The sequence below is a fragment of the Labrus mixtus genome, chromosome 11 (genome assembly GCF_963584025.1).
Source record: "Labrus mixtus chromosome 11, fLabMix1.1, whole genome shotgun sequence".
In the NCBI taxonomy this organism is placed as follows: Eukaryota; Metazoa; Chordata; class Actinopteri; order Labriformes; family Labridae; genus Labrus; species Labrus mixtus.
In genome coordinates this window covers 28,434,006-28,451,760 of record NC_083622.1, presented here as the reverse complement: position 1 = coordinate 28,451,760, position 17,755 = coordinate 28,434,006, and the positions used below count along the sequence as shown (strand labels likewise).

Below are 17,755 nucleotides of genomic sequence, written 5' to 3'. Positions count from 1 at the left end.
ACCGACTCCCGTTACTATTGTACAGTTATTTTTTGTGTTATTGTGTATTTTCTTTATATATGAATAAAACAGCATGGAGAAAACTGTAGGTATATTGGCACATCGTACACAATACAATAAATGAGGGATCATGTCATTGTGTTAACGTATCACCTTTAAGGTAATGTACTGAGACTGACATAAACATCAATAAATCCAGACTTATAACTTCATTCACAACATTACTGGAGCTGGGTTGAGTTAAATTATATCTAATTAAATTAAATGGGCAAAGAAGTCAGACTTATAGAGAACTAGGCAGAATGAACACAGACGGTTCACTGATGGTTACAGCTGAGGACTAACAAAAACCATCGGCCACAATTTACCTGAAATGAAATGACCGTGATTTGTTGTCTGCTTTGGTGACGCTTAGTTCCGTTATTGACAGCAGTACACACTGAGAGAACCTGCGCATTGTTCCGTCACAATAAAGCGACTGTAAAGTCAGTTTATTGTTTGTTTTCACTGATAGCAGTACTATCTGACAGTGTGTGGGACAAGTTATCTTTCAAGTGTATAATTTGCATGTCATTGCCTCATGAATACAACAAAAAAACAAATGCTGTTGTCACGACATCAAACTATGAATCCAACTTTCTAACTATAATGTTAGAAAATAAATGTCTCCTGAGAACACAATAATAACAAAGTGTTGAATTATGAAAATGAAAAAGTTTTATGGATGTAAAGACAACAATAAAAATGAAAAACAACTGCTATAGTGGCTTCTAATAGGGATGCATTAAGGCAGTAGTAACATCATATCTAGAACACCAGAATGTCATTAAAGTCACCACAAGACACAAAACTGTATGAGGAAGCTATGAAGAAGAAAACTAACAGAAACCTCCCCCGCTGCAGCACTCTACACCGCTCCACCACAGGAAACGCGTTTCATGTGTTCCAGTATCACAGCATTCCTACAGGAGCACAGAGCGACTACAGCTGGCTCCCATCAGACAGAGCAAGATGAAATGAAATACTTTTAATCAAAGTTCATGCTGTGCATAGTATGAATGTATAAGGAGTTTATTTTGACTACCATCATCATATGTATCTTTTTATATGTGCAGCAAAGACTGCCAGGGACCTACAGTTTTTCAGATATGCATTTCTCATAGTTTCATTTTCTAAGGCCAAATCTGAGACTTTATCAATGAGCAATACAGAACAATAACTTTCTATATCCAAGGTCAGTTTGCTCATTGCCGTGAAAATCTTCTTTAAAATACAGTCAGTGGTTTCACTTGCAGCAACAGAGATTTGTTTGACAATGCAACTCTTGTGAAGGGATCGGTGAAATCTATTTGTATTTGTCTCATCTGTGAAACAAACACTCATTCCTTTACTCTGACTATGTGCCTTTCTTTCTTTTTGTTGTGATTCACATCATTGTGAAATACATCATCAAAGCTGAATAAGGGTCAGCTGCTGGTCCACCACATTCAGTGTGCAGGGGCTCTAGAAGCACCACTAGTCCACCACTAATGATGACAGCAAAGATCTGACAATGCTAGCAATACTTTTTTTTTTTTTAATTAGTCACAAGGTGTCATAAGAAATGCTCAGACAAAGACTATAGGTTTAGGCAACGTTTACAGCAATCAATCCATATGAATGGTTGTATGTAGTTAAGAGCTAAATGACAAGTAAAGAAATTGTATTATGTAAGAAACTGATTTTCAAATTAATTCATGAAAGGTAATGATAACACATTAGTTAATGTGTTAACAGAACAAGAGAGTTTTTTATTATTTCTTTTGTTTCAGCTTATGTAACTGACTTCATGATTTATGACTAATTTTAAAAGGACCTGGCGAATCCCGGGGCAGCAGATTATCTGCTGGTGTGTGTTATGTCTGAGCAGACCTCTTGGATGTCTCTGTGCCCTTGTGACTCTCAGCCTTTTCCACTCCTCTCCAGAGCTGCTATCGGCAGACCTCAATGATCTCAATCTGCCCACACCTCTGGCCAAAGATACTTAACCAAGCAGTCCTCTCTCCAGTGGAAAACTGACGACCCGGTCCAGATAAGCTTTAACTGATCCAATCTTAAGGGCCTTTTGCTTTTACAGGGTTGTTACATAATAACAAAAAAAAAAGTCTTACTGCTATCATATTATCGTGGTCATGGTATGGTATTAAAATGAGGCTATGCTTTATACGATACAAACTATTTCTCAACATCCATCAGAGCTGGGGGCTGATATGATTTTTCAATGTAGTACAAAGGGTCTGGGTTACATTTCTCTTGTGAGTGACACTGGGGAGAATTTGAGAAATCTCTAGTGCCTAGCTGTGGAGTGTCTGCCAGGAAGAAGAACGGAAAAGAAGTCAGTAGCAGACAGTCGGGGTGGGGGGGAGGTGGAGGGGAGACACCAACTTGGAGAGACTACTGTACATTAACAACTTCTTGAAAACGACAAACGGGTGCAATCAAAAAAATTATTGTGTGACATTCACATCTAATCCATTTTAATTACTTGAAGGCTGGCGACTCTTTCCAAGGATTACACTTGAGCAGTTTTGCATTACACCATATTTTTCACGATACCAGGAGAGAGAGAGAGAGAGAGAGAGAGAAAGAGAAGCTGGATCAATTGACAAAAAAACAACCATGAGTCATTTTCCACTGATTTTGTCGCAGTATGACATGACCACCCCCCCCCCCCCCCCCCCCATAATGGACTCCCAATCTTTATGCGTCTCTCTCTTGCCCCACATGTTTCCTCTAGTTCTGAGCGCAGTGTTAACATGGTAATTACAGACGGGGGCTACAATAATAAGAATGTGGTGATTGGGGTCCAAACCTCTGGCCACTTTCTTCCTGTGCCATTTTGTTCTTCTTTGATTGTTTCCAGTATGTGTATGTGTGACAGACAGCCGGCCAAAGAAACAAGGATTGATGTGGTGGGCAAGTTAGCAGATCCTGGCAAGGACCCCTCAACTGAAAGGGAAACCCAAGCATGAGCCCGGTCCGTCTGCGTGCTAATCGCTAGCAGGCTGCCTGACCCATCCCTGGCCTGGCTCCAGACCACAGATTCAGATAAAGGCTGAGTCTGCTCAACACTGCACTGGTGGGTGTCAGATCTGCTCAGGTCTCACCAAGGCAGAGGCCAAAATGTGCTCCTTTCATTCTTTTGACTTCAGAGGTTTTCAGCAAGACATGTCAGAAACGAAAAAAACAAAGTCTAATCTAGTAAATATGTAGGCACATGACTTTCTAGTTTCAGTCCATTTTGGAATGTCCTTCAATTTCACAAAACAAAAGGGACTAAATGTACAGCCAATTCATCAGATGCCTTACATCTGCTTTTCTCAACATCCAGTATGTGGTATGTTCATGCTGGGAACTATTGTCCCAGCGAAAAGGAGGATGATGAATATCCAACCAACGTGCTCCGATAAATACTGCTCTTTATGAGGAACTGTCATGTGTTGATTTTTAAAACGTTTGATACGTTTACGGCTAGCTTTGAGAACTAATATTTGATGCATTGGCATCATTGCAAAATGCAAATGTGTGCTATGAGATCCTAAATGACAAAGAAGCAGGTCCATGGACTAAATGCCCATCTTATACACTCTGCAGTAACACAAGTGAAAGCACTTTGCTTGGCACAGGAGGAATATATGTATGTTTTACAAAAAGAAGTGCATCATTACTTCATAAATAACATACATGATATCATCGAAAAAAAATCGGGCACCACTGGTCAATTTCCAGTGAACCACATACTGACAGAGCACAACCAAGTCAGGGGTAAAGATTCACCCCTCACCTTTCCAAAACACCCCACTCTCTCCTCCCAACATTTCCTCTCTCTCTTTAGCTATCCTATCTAATAAAGTAAAAAAATGGCCCCAAAAATTAACTAAATTAAAAAAAAAAATAATGACAAAGGATCTTCATTATGCTGCTGTTGTGGGGCCATATGATTTCCATGATGCAGAAAACATGGACAGAATCATGGAATTTGTGAATGAAAATGGAATCAACTGTACAATGCAAAAAATCTTTGAATTTTCCCAAATGTGGGCATGGTTTATGTTTTTTCCTACTAATCTAAAATATGTTTTTAGTGCTGGAACTTCTTTCTCCTGCTCCTCTGCTGTCTGCATGTCGGAGCGCATGTAGACACACACTAATATCCACTCCTTTGCACACACACAAAAGAACAACAGCCATGATGCCACTTGAGTCTTATTGGTCGGGGATGCACATGATCCAGTCAAATGGTTGTTTCAACTTTCCTCCATGTCTGCATTTATCAACAATCAGTAACTTAACGTTAGTAACGTTATCCCACAGCCTGCTGTCGTCTGTGAGATGAATTTTTGTTTTGAGTTTGTAATATTGTAATGAAGGGGCAGTTCCAGAGGGTAGCAGGGATGGCCTGGGTGCAACTAACTTTAGAAAAAATAAATAAATAAAGGTTAGCAAATATATATTATTATCATCTCTCAATTTCCTGATCTGATAAAATGATGTGACTTTTACCCGTCATCTGATTCAATGGAATACATCATAAAACGCAGTATCAAGAAAATTTTAAACGAAAAAACAAAAAACAGAATTTGGGGGGGAAATTAAACGGATTCTAAAAAAACATTTAAAAAGATTTCATAGGGCCCTACTGTTGCGAGATTGCAATCTGTGAAGAGCTAATATCACAGCAGAAGGAAGCGGGTCATCATCTGGAGGCCAGCTGTTGGTAGCTATGAGTTGGTGTTCTAGTGTACATCATGATGGCTCTGCTTTCTTTTTGGGAAATGAAACAAAGGGAATAGGGCATAATTTCTACTGTATGTTTCCTACTTGGCTTTCATGGAAGCGCAGAGCTGCAGCTGGAACTAGGATGAGTAGCAGTGATGTCGCGAGGTCCAGATGCTGCCATATGCAACAGGCAAAATAGGATCAAGCAAGCATGCTCTGCAGCAGCCTCTGCCAGCAGACTTGTTTCAACACATTTCCATGCAGCTGTTCAAAAGACCTGGCCTCATTGGACATGCCTCAAACATTTTCAAAACTCAACATGAACACAAGGATAATGAGGCTGCTCTGAGTGGAAGATGTCAAAGCAGAACTTTTCATTGGTGGGATGATAAAAGCGTCCAGTCCTTGTAAAATGTTAATTTGTCACTTTTCTCTGGCTTCTGCATAATTTAAATGTTTAAAAAGTCTGCAGATTTTTTTTCCAATGGCCATCTGACAAGAATAAATGCTTCAAGCTTTGGTATAGTCATAAGCTGACATCATCATCCTCATCTACTATGTTCACAAGCGACCCACAGCTACAGAGTAAAAGTCTTGATGTTTGTTACAACGTTACAAAAAAGCCCTCCTGCCAGATGTAGCAGATCAATCCTGTCAAAACAGGGGAAACGTAAAAAGCCCTGGCAGATTCTTGCCTGAAGGAAAAACATGATCATGAAATTGAAAGCCTATCTAACCACAATAATTCCAACAGTCAAACCTTATAAATTAGATCAAATTTTCCAAAACATGTTCAGAGGAGGTTGAGAGGACTGAAGCGAGGCCTTAAAACTCAGAGCATAGATATCCGTTGTTTGTTTTTTTCCCCACTGAAATCAACAGGCAGACTACTTCTTCAGTCATAACTACTTATCTAATTATTTAAATGAAAGAAACTGCATACGTGTCTGTTTTTAATCATAATCAAGAGACTGGTTCCATCCAAGTCAGGCAAAATCAGCTCTGCACAAATACAGAGAATTAAATGTATTTCAAGGATCATCCCTTTAATGATTATGTTCAATATATTTTCTGGTTGTGTTTTTTTTTTTCCATCACTCATTTGTGAACTGTTCTGCTCAAGTCTCTGCATGGCAACTTCAAATGAGGGATCATTCACTCTGTGTAATTAAGGTAGGTGGCACAAAACTATAACCACTGCAGCTGTCAAGACCAGACCAGCATGTTGAACTTGACACTGAGCAGAAAACCCCTGTGACTCAAATGGAGTCCATTTGCTTTCGAGTCTTCTTCCACCTCAATGGAAGTCAGACAAACATATGTGAGTGTCCTGCCTGACTGCCACCGCCTGCTGCTTCACTGCACTGTATTTACCTGGCTATGGACACACATTACAGCCGAACCATTAAGAGGGAGAGAGTGAATGTGTGTGTGTGTGTTGGGAGGGGGGGGCTTGATAAGGATTTTTCATCTGTACCGTAAGTCAACAGATGCAGGAGCTATCAGATATTTCAGACATTGCCACCTGCATCACTTCCAAGAAACAGAATAGATGTTGCTGCACATTCTTCCTTAACCCCCCCCCCCCCCCCCTCTCCATTCCCTGACATCTTCTCCTTTTCTATCAACAATCAGTTTAACGCTGCCTGTGTTCCCAACTTCAGAACTGTATTTCTTAAGCTGGAAGATACTGGTGCACTTGAGCATTGCATGTCCTTAAATGACTCATCCTGCATGTGTTTTTTTTAGAGGGTTGAACAGGTTCAGCCAAATTGGTTGCATCACTACACGGGCTGAGATCCAGGCATCACAGAGACTTCAGCGGGACCAGAGACAATATCAAGAGAAGACAATGTGCTAAAGATAAACTGTTACCAGGCACACCAGGGACCTACAGGACACCTCGTGTCCAGGGAGAACAGCTTTAAGATGGTTTGGTTTGCCATATCAAGACATCCTATCAGCATAAGGGATAGGTACAAGTACTCTTAATACTTGTGCTTGAGGTTATTAGCTGAGTAACGTTTCATTACTTGCACATCTGCATACACTCACGTTATAAGCTACAATAGTTAAACTTAGTTAGTGTTGCATGTGTAACTGAGCTTGAAGGGAGTGCCTAACTGAATAGACTTAGTAAGAAAATAAAAAGTGGTACACAAAGGTGTAACCTCTCCAGCTACCGCTTAATTTTATTCAACATACACACAGCAGACGCAGCGAGCTGGATTACAGCAACAAAAACTGCTTTACGGCAGCTACAGTAACTCTCTAGGGAAACATTATGATATATATACAATAACTTGCATAATATAGATATTGTTCATTTGGCCTGCTGATGTTACCAGAATTCTTTATAGAAATGCAGATATAACTACACAGCTATTTTAACACATAGATCGAGGTACGTCGTCAACACAATGTGTCTGTCTTATTGTCTTCATGCTGCTAGGCACACAAGAATTTAAGCTGGCCACAGCTGATCTTCACAAAAGGAGCAGACTGAGTTTTTGCATCCACATTTCAAGCCCACAGGGGTCGAGTGTTTCATACTCCAAAGACGGATTTTTGATGAATTACGACTTTTATGGGAGCAGATGGGCCTCACAGGCTAGCACAGACCTGCAATGAAGACATGCCCAAACTTTCTCCCTGGGCTTGAAATGAACAAAAATCTAAGGGACAAATCCAAAAATATTATACAAGTGAGAGAGGCAGAAAGTAATATGGAAACAAGATGAGAAAATGACAAAGCTTTGGGCTCAGTAAGTAGCTAAAACCAAACCCAACAGAAGCTGTAAAATCACTCGAGTTTCCCACTCTTTACAGTGACAGCATGTCGGCTACATCTCATGCAGTTACCTTTTCCTAGATTATTAGTGGTGTAAAAGTCATTATTTTAATACACCAATCAGAGACGATGAAGGGTCATTAGACCTTTTCAGACTGCTCTTTTAACAAAGCTCGCCCGTCATCACGTTTTTGGACATTCATAATGGTTCTGTGACGGCGTTATTAGTGTCCCAGTCTGTGAATTCACATTGCATTTTCGGCGTTGAAAGCACGGCACAGCGGAGGCTCCACAGACACACATTCAGACATGCACACGCACACAAAGCGCTGCACTCCCCCCACTGGCTCTGCTGATACCATCTCTTTTACTACCTCTGAAGACGGTACCAAGGGGAAAGGATCCCTTCGTCCCTCTATTACGCCTCATAGACATTTATAATGAAGGTGAAAGGTCACAGGGGTGTAAATATCCCGGCTTGAAACGGTGATATGAATAGGACTATTGACTCTCTGCTGTAAGGTTGATGCACAGTAACAGAGAAATTAAAGTTGGCAAAACTAATGCAGTCACTTTTCATCAGAAATTCATAGTTGTTTTCTTTAAGAAAAATATTGGAACCGTAACAACCTATTTGAATTCAAAATGTACAGTCAATTAGCCCAACAAGACAGTTTGAAGTAGATATTCCCTCCAGAGAATCAAACACTTATACTGTATAATCTGTATAATCCACCTGCACAGGTTCTTCTACACTGATCCTTGAAATAAGGATGAAGTTGATAAGTGGTGGGTATGTTAGAACTTGATGTAATGTTTGAATTAGTTCAACTTAAAGGCTTTGAAGAAGTTAAACTACTGGGGTGAATAAAGTGGATCACTTCTTGATAATGGTGATACATCTTGGGTAAAACACAAAATGGGAATGCATCATTTTTCACTACATTGTTTACTTTCGTTTGTATTAAGCACATCGACTCTGGAGCCGTTTTGTGGGGCTTTACTAAGTTCTGAAAATGCATCTTTTAACATCAGCCGATTGGTTCTCCAAAGCCCAACCTGCTTTCATCAAAGAGAACCTTAAGAGGTCCTCAATGTCTCTCTGGTGCAAGAGCTGCTGCCCAACAGTACCACACAGGCACCATGTGTGATGCTGTGAGAAGTGGTTTAAGAAACAATTACTGTTTAAAGGACTGGCCTTGGTGAGCCACTCCGATTTGTGCCTGGCCAGATCCAAAATCTAGAACACTTGAGAATGAGGGCTGAATCAGCAGTTACGGACTAACAGAATAATGGGAGCTTGGATTTTTTTTTTTTACAGTCAAATGGCAATGTCACAGCCATCAAAAACAAATGTAGATTGATAAAAGACTGGACAGGATGGATTGCTGACTGCTGGCTTCTATATGTGTTCAGAAGCCCAAACAACAGGGGGTGAAAGCAGACCACTTAATGAGGAATCAAAAAAGCTCTTTTGCAGCTTGTGCTCCCTAAATGAGCATCTTACACAACAACATCTCCACATGTGCTCTGACCATTGCACAACTTCCCACAGCATATCATCTCGTTCGTTGGTCTGGCAGAGGTAAACCAGCCATTTTGTTTATCCCTTAAAGATCAACTGTTACATTTACTGGACCGCTGTAGACAGCAGGATAAAACAAAATACACATATTCTCTATATTCAGGGCAATTTCCACCCATGATTTCCTTTGTCAAAGACACTGTTGAATACATTTAGATCCAAGTATAGCTGGTGGCTGCCAGAACAGATCCCTCAGGAAACAGAAGATAGCATGTTCTTCCAGGACACTGCCTTAATGATTGCTCATGCTTAAATGCACATCATTCCACATATATTATATACATCCTCATTCAAAAACAACATGCAGGCTGCATATAAATATGCCACATAACACACACACACGTGTGCACAACCTTGTATGAAAGATACGCAGGGTAAATGTGACTCACAAGAATTTTAATTGGCTGCAGCAGCCGGATGTGTGTCTGGAGCCTATCTCTCTGTCTGCACACTCACCGCATCTGATGGCCAGTTAATAAGCGGTACAAAAGGCCGGCTTTACTGAGGTGTGTGTGTGTGTGTGTGTGTGTGTGTGTGTGTGTGTGTGTGTGTGTGTGTGTGTGTGTGTGTGTGTGTGTGTGTGTGTGTGTGTGTGTGTGTGTGTGTGTGACAGCAGGTGAACAATCTTTTGAGTTAAGAAGCTGACATAGGGTCTGGGCTACTCCCTCTCTTTGGCTAAGAATAGAACTGGTCCAAAGAATGTATTCATAAGGCACTTTAAAAAAGGCTTTATTGTTTCTCTATGAAGAGGAAACATGTCAGCTATGTTGAGGTTTTTGAATCACAACATCTCTCAGAGCTAATGAAAGATCTTATTGAATGACAAAATTAAAATCTAGGCTCTGGATATTATGTTATTTTCTGGTATCCTCAGTTGTTGTTATTTATGCATAATTGTGTAAAGCTTAAAGGGATACTTCACCCATTTGCATTAATCTTTGCATCATTTGAAACCTGGTAGTATTTTTGAATGGTCGTGCATCCCGCCCACATTTTCCCCTGAGATGGGAAATCTTTGTATTTCTAAGTCTGAAAAGGAGCTTCCAGTGACGCAAAAATCGCCATTTTGCGTCACTGGAAGCTGTGGTGGTTAGAGGGGGGGGGGGCTGCAAAGCTAGTTCCTCATATTTTCGACCACTGAAGCTACAGTCCAATCACAGATCAGTGGGTGGGAACTCACTCCCAGAATAGAAACTTAACGTCCGCCATATTGCTTGGAATGCTATGCTAACAGGCTCTATGGAGAAAGCTGATAATGGCGAAAAAATATAAATATAACTGTGAGACGGCTGCTGCCGACAGGCCGGTCTTGTGTCTTGGCTGCTGTGGCCGCCGATGGCTGCCAGCTCAGCAGCCAAGACATAAGGCCTACCTGTCAGCAGCAGTGAGGACGAGGAGCCGGAGCCGGCTAGAGCTGGGGCGGACTGGTAGTGTTGGTGCTCTCACTGTTTGCCTATGGACACAGACATAGAGTCTGTTTTTCTGTCAGGAATTTCCAAGATGACAATTCCTTCTGGAAGAAATCTCTGAATCAGTTGAGGAAATGGTCTGTAAATATGTCTGTAAATGTTTTTATTAATATATTTCTACTGCTATACTGTATATTTTGGAGAAACTGTATCGATCGAATTTCCCTCTGGGATTAATAAAGTATTTCTGATTCTGATCCTGAACTAGAGAACCTTAGTGGGAGTGGCCTGCGGTGCTGTGCATTCTGGGATGAGCCAAAAAGACACTGTCTGCCTTTTCACGGCCAAGAAGGCACCAACTTCAAAATGTATTTCACATTTCTACTACATATATGACCCAATGTCAATACAGATTCATGTTTCAACAGGTGAAGTATCCCTTTAAGTGAAAAGTCTGTGTAAAGAGAAATCTGAGCATGGTCTGTAAACACACTAAGTATGTTGGATATAAGTTGCTGTAAACGTGAAAAAACAGAGAACTATGTTTCCATGAATTACCCATTTAGACTTTTAAATTGTTTTGGATTTTTAAGGTGGGCGGGGCCGAGTGGGTGGCTTGATATTGCACTGAGGGGACCTAAGCACAATCGAGCCCCCTTTAGCATCTTTGCTTCTCCCTCCATATCACAAGTTACTATAAGTTCCAAAAGAACTTTAGAAATAAGAATAAAAGGCTGCTGAGTAAACACGGCCATCTTTCAAATCAGTCATGTGGGGATGTTTCGGTTTCAGCGTTGAGTATAATGACAAGGGAAAAATAACGGTAAACAAAAAAAGGCAAACATCGTTCTACATGTGTCGGCTGCTCAAATGGAAACACAGTGTGGCTAAAAGTTGACAGCAACAGACTACAGCAGGCTGTCATGTACGCAGGCTGTCATGCAGCCACTAGCTGATTCCTGCATGATGCGGACGGTGGAAAGAGTGAACGGAGAAGAAGCGTTTGAAATAAAGCTACCATACACAATGAAATATCAACCCCATAATTTTGTATCGTCTTTATCTTGAATTTACCTCAAGATCAATAAAGTATCTATTTATCTATCTATCGATCTATTAAAGTCAGCGAAAAATATCAAAAAAACATATTTTTAAATACTGAAATATCTTTATATTTATACATTTATACATGGAACAATTTTTATAATATAAAAAATAATGCAAATCAAAGCTGTCTACTGCAAGTTGAAATACTTCTGAACTCTTGATTGATGCTAAAGAGGAAGCAGAAACAGAGACGTTCATGCCAAGAGTTTCAAATGAACATTGCAAACTCCTCCAGAGGTCATCACAGCGATATTTCAAAATGTGTAATGCATAAAGGAAACACAGATACTGTATTGATGCTGAGTGTTAGCAGAGGTGTGAACATTACAAACCAGTACTGATTAAAAAGCTTGAATTTGTACTGTTGACATGTCTGAACACTGTAAGACCAGAATAACCTTTGATTCTGACTGATGCATGAATCGGATTAATTAAAATGTACAATAAAATGTCCTTAATGTGCATTACATTTCATTAGTCTGGATGATGAGCATGGCATGGCTCAGAATTAATTATGTGCCTTAAATGACATTTATTAATAGCTTTATTAAAAAGTGACGTTAGCAGAACATGTCAGAATAAAGGGGGGGCAATGTCAGAAAATGAATACTGTAGGGTACCAGTGTATCAGTTTAATGCCTCAATGACTTTACTGCTGAATATGAAACATGAAAGAAACAGGATGTGTGTGTATTTATGTATGGGGTTGATCGTTCTTTATAAATGTACAGAAATACAAGAAACGACCAGGAGAGATGTTGATATCAAGCCTGAAGTCTGTAGTTGTTTTGATGGGGCAATTATTTAGCAAAAAACAAAGAGTCACGTGAGAAGTCACCTCTTTGATCGAACAGTTACTGACTTCAGCTCAACTGGAGTTGTGAGTCCTTCAGCGGTTGCACATTACTTCAGTCTATGCCATCAGTTCCAATTGACTTCCTATTAAATTACTACCCTCATACCACAGTTTTGTCCCATGACTCAACTGTTGGTTCAAAGATTTGCTTGGCAGCAGGAGACGTGTGGTGCTTGCTGACAAAGTTAAATATCTTACCAGAGAAGCATAAAAAAAGGACAATAAATGTGTCAAATTAAAAATGCATTTGGCTATCCTGCAAAAAAAAAAACAAGACAAAGTTCAGACAAGAAGACAGAACTTGTTTTTTTTTTTTTTTTTTGCAAGGGCCATTGAAAAACATGGAGGATGCACATACATCATTCAATCTACTGATACTTGCCAGTGGTCACCAGGACAGACTCTTTTCACTGCACTACTTCCCAAACCGTTCCTTGCGTGATCCTTCTCCCGTTTCAAAACAAATAAATATGGAGTACCCACTGCAAAGGGTTTCCTTTCTCAGAGCTGTTCCAAACACATATTACGTTTTGGAGAGCACTGTAGCCTACATGAGGCTGAGGCAAAAACAAACTATGTATCAAGCCTTACCAGTTGTGGAAGGAATTGTGTTTATCCAGCACCAAAGAAACCCACAGTGCAGAGAGGCACATTTTCTCTCAACAACAATAAACACAATCACAGCAGGATTAGGTGTGATCACAGTGTAATAGAGTTCTTCAATGGTGAAATCAATAATGCTAAATTATCAACTGAAGATTTTTTTATTCTGGGAATGCAAAAATGGCCATGAACTCTGCCACCAAAGATAAAGACATTATCAAAACGTATTCAGCAGGACTTTACATGTGCATCAGAAAGAAGTAGCATGCGTATGAGTGGGAGAGTTTTTCATTTCTTTGGATGCAGTTTTTATCTCCAGCTGTTGTGTTTTTCATTGTTCACGTGTGTCTCTGTTACCTTACAAACAGTTTCCACATCCCAGGGTAGGATGGTCTGCAGATCGATGAGCTCGCAGGACACTCCCAGTTTCTCTTGAGCCATATTGGCCACCTCCCTCATCACATGGACCTAAAGAGACAGATAGATATATCAGTAAAAAAGAAAATGAAAAATGTCTTTAAATCATGAGCTCTTGAAATGTAAAGAGTGCTAGAATGCAATACCTAATATAATATTCATTCTTTCCTACATACTGCATGTTGTGCATTATATGTATTTTCATTCTGGGAAACTTACACAACAAGTTCTGAGGTGATCAACAATAAAAAACATGAATTGTCGTATCACTTGCAGACACTCAGTAACTGCCACTGGTAATAATTGTCAGAAAAACAAGCCATCTAGTTCTGGCCAAAGAGTTCATATGTGTTGTGTATCACCCACCCCTGAATCTGAGTCATCACAACATGAAGTCAGATTGGAGGTTAGAATGTGACGGGCCTTAGCCCCCAGCATCTATGATAGATTGATGTTCCCATTTAAAAAAAAAAAAGATAGTGGGGTTTCCTCTGAGGAAGGAAAACATACAAGGTACCGTTAAGTCTGAATGGATGTTTAGGAAGTGAAAACTGGGCATTATTTATTTTTACTCTTAACTCTTGAAATAAATGCTATGGAGGTAAAATGTAAGGGAAAGATATTTGGTGTAAAAAGATTTGTAGTTGGCGTTTGCAGTACCTGTAGACTTTACCAATCACATTTTAAGCTTTGTTTGTTTGCAGCACAACTGTCTGAAGACGGCTGTGAAGAGCAAAGGAGGTGGAACGCTTCTCCAAAACAATATCCCTCAACCCATTCCAAATCATCAGACAACGACTTTTCTTTTTGTTTAATCTACATCCGTGAGAGTGCAGATAAAAAGCCAGTTTTAGATAATGTCTCTCAACTCTAACACACCTCTCAGTCTGATTATCTCACTATACACTTTGAGTTTTGTGGACTGATAGCTGAAGCCCCAAAATATGAGACGTTGCCCCCAGAGGCTAAATCCTCAGAAGGTAGCCAATCTGTTTGAGATTGCATAGAGCAGAGCAGAGTAGGGCAGAAATAAAGCTGCAGTTTGAAAGGGAGAGATGCATTTTCCACAAATTCACTGGCTCCCCTGTCCACCCTTCAACAGTAATACTGGCCTTAATGGAGGCGTTTTTCCATCAAGACCCTCAGACCCCCCTCTAGTGCTGCAGGTACATTATGGCCTAGATAAGCCTGTTAAAGTGGCTGTGTACAATCAAAGCTGGGGATGACTCCTGGTGAGTTACAGGCACTTTGATACTGAGCTGCAGAAAATAAAATCTCACGGATGAATAGAGAGGCAACAATGGAAAGTGTGCAGCAGATATTTAGTGTTAACACATGGAGAGTCGAGAGCAGCCTGGATGTTGTGGAGATGCCTGAGCAGATAGAGACACAGGCTGCCGGCTGAGCGACCCTGCTGGGACCAAAGGGGGCTTGTGTCAGATTTTAAGTTAATCCACTGCTTGCGTCTGTGGCTTTAAACGTCATTTAGTGGAGAGGACTTTTTTTTTTTCCCTGTGGCCATGGAAAATGATCCAAACATAGATGAGGACTGCTCAGGTCGCCCACTAAGAGTCTGTTAATGATTCACGGGATCACCTACCTGTGTCCCCCAGGCAACCAGTGTGACATCACTTCCTTCCTGTAGGACCTCGGCCTGCGAGAGAGGGACGGTGTAGGACTCCACAGGAACCTGCTCCACTGAGGAAACACAAAAAATATCAACAACACATTATAAACAACTCCCTCGGTGCTTTGCATGCAAACACATTACATGCAAGCTCACACAAAGTAAACGAGTGTCTCAATCATTTCACCATGCACCCTGAGGTTTCATGTTAAATACTCCGATCTTTAACTGACCAGAGCTCGAAATGAAAGACTCGATGACAAGCTGCTGAAAAGACTGAATGTCAAAGAATACAAACTGGAACATTTTATCTGGTCTATCTTTTATACTTCTTGTTCTTTCCAGAACCTCATCTTTCACAGAGAGTATTATCAGCATAACCTGATGTATGACCTCATGATATCCTCTGCCAGCTACAGGCCCAGAGCCCTGATTAAAGTTGACAACAACACATTGGTGGGATGGGATATGAATCAGGAAGGGGCCACATAAACAGGACATCTGTCCAAAAAGAAGAGCCTAGCAGCCAGCGTTTCTTTGAAACAAAGTCCAAAGCAAAGTGCTTTCAAGTATATGGTTTGAATAATAGTTAATAATGTCTTTGGAAAGCTGAAGTACAGTCATGGAAACCATTATAATGCAAAAGCTTATCATAAACTACAACTGCCATCACTTTAAAACATGCTGCTTATTAGCAATAGTTTTACTGCCAGGATAAAACATGTAATCATTAAATGTATTATTTTTTACTTTCTTTGAATCTTACTTGCCATCATGGCTTTGGATGTAATACACACAGATCACAGGATGGTTTACATGCGAGGGGAACTCAGGGGTAGCCAAACTGCTAACTGCATTCCCACATGGCTGAGAGAGAAGTCAAAATTACAATTAGGCAGTAATTATACTCTGGGGAGACGCTGGGTTTGAGACCTTTATGGAAACCTTGAATGATTCCCATAATCCTTTCAAGCCACTAAGGAAAGACAAACTACCCATCCTGACGACTCACTTTGTTAAAACAACACGACGGGTGAATCATATGCAACTTACAGACCAGCCCGAAAATAGGCCGCTTGAGTGGAATAATAGCATTTTACAGAATGTTAAAATTGAATTATGAAAACGAGGTTATGGTTTAATAAGTGGAATCTCAGGTCCCACAAAACAGTACGGACTCAATGAGACGTATGTGTGGTTTCCATCAAAAGACAGGCCGCTGCAATTAAAGACATGACTTCATCATCCAGGCAGAGATCATTAGACGCATGTGGAGCTGGCACGAGGGCTGGTTGGCTCTGTCACCCGAGGATCTCAAATAGCTGTACAAGTACCCCTAGGGGTGTTGTGGAGGACTGCAGGGATTGGTTAAAACAACTTCAGCAATTACCGTAACTACTCCTAAATGGATTTAAGTTGAATTAATAAAAAAAAACTTTGGGTCAATAATTGTATGTTTCATAATTGTCTTTTTTTATTTTTTATTAGCTGATGCAGAACAATACAAGACAAGTGAGGGATATGACAAGAACAAAAGTATGTAGGAGACAGGGGAGACGAATAAAACAAGGCAAACAGACAATCAAGAAAAACAGACAATCGTCTTAATTGTCTTTCACTGCTGTTTCTGCCACCTTTGGCAAAAAAAAAAAAAACGCACAATAATAATGTTTATGTAGAATGAAGACATGGCAGCATTACAACTGAAATCCTGCACATGGAAACAAAAATAGAAGCAAAACAAAGCAGTAAAACATCTAGTGGTATCACCACTGAGAAGGTCCCAATTTTATTCAATCTCAGATTTGATTCAATTCAATATGATATCCATTCATTTAGGGATATTTAAGTTAAAATACCAATTCTGTTTCAATATGATTAGGACACTCAGAAAAAATATTTAAAAAGTTTAGGCTATCAAAAAAATGTTCAGGTAATATACATAAAAGATTGACCCCAAAGCAGTAACATGATTATACTTCTAAAGCCACAAGGATATGAATCACAAGGCTTTTGAATTAGCCTAGCCTGTGAAACATGTGACGCGAGTCTCCACTCATTGTCCACATAATGAGAACAGTCAGGTATGAACCTGTTGCTCTGGATGTCCAGCTGTCACATGTTAGGGTGACACACTCTCTCTCTCTCTCTCACGCTCTCTTTCAATGCTGTGTTTCACCTCTGCAAACAGTCGTGATGGCCACTTCACCCAAATGTTACGGTTACACGTTGACTAGGGATGCAACAATACAGTCGGTCCACGGTTCAATACGTACCTCGGTTTTTTGGTCATGGTTCACGGTTCGGTTTGGTTCTGACGGGCCGGGCCGTTAAAATGTTTCCAGTGTATTTTAGGCAAATTTCACAGAACATCAAGGGATTTAGAAAGAGAGCTACTTTTTTTCATTTTAAAACTATTTATTTTACTTTGAAGCAAAAACAAATTCAGGTGCTCTCCTTTCAGCCTATTGCAAAGTCAGATTAGATTTGAACATGAAGTAAACTACAATTAGCTCAATGAATGTCAACAAAAAAGTGCATTGGTGGCATACTGTCATATTTCTCTTTTAGTTACGATTATTGCTCCTCTCTTATTCATGTA

The 17,755-nt window shown here is 40.2% G+C and overlaps 1 protein-coding gene across 2 annotated transcripts in view; it reads right to left on the bottom strand.

Annotated features, from left to right (window-relative positions):
• The window catches only part of bckdhb (branched chain keto acid dehydrogenase E1 subunit beta), a 60,378-nt gene that overhangs the window by 18,898 nt on the left and 23,725 nt on the right, over positions 1–17,755 (bottom strand). For both annotated transcript variants that reach the window (XM_061051193.1, XM_061051192.1), the window contains exons 7-8: positions 15,127–15,224; positions 13,467–13,577 (exon numbers count right to left, since the gene is read on the bottom strand). In XM_061051193.1, the coding sequence (XP_060907176.1) occupies positions 13,467–13,577; positions 15,127–15,224 (209 nt within the window). The remainder of the gene's footprint in view (positions 1–13,466; positions 13,578–15,126; positions 15,225–17,755) is intronic.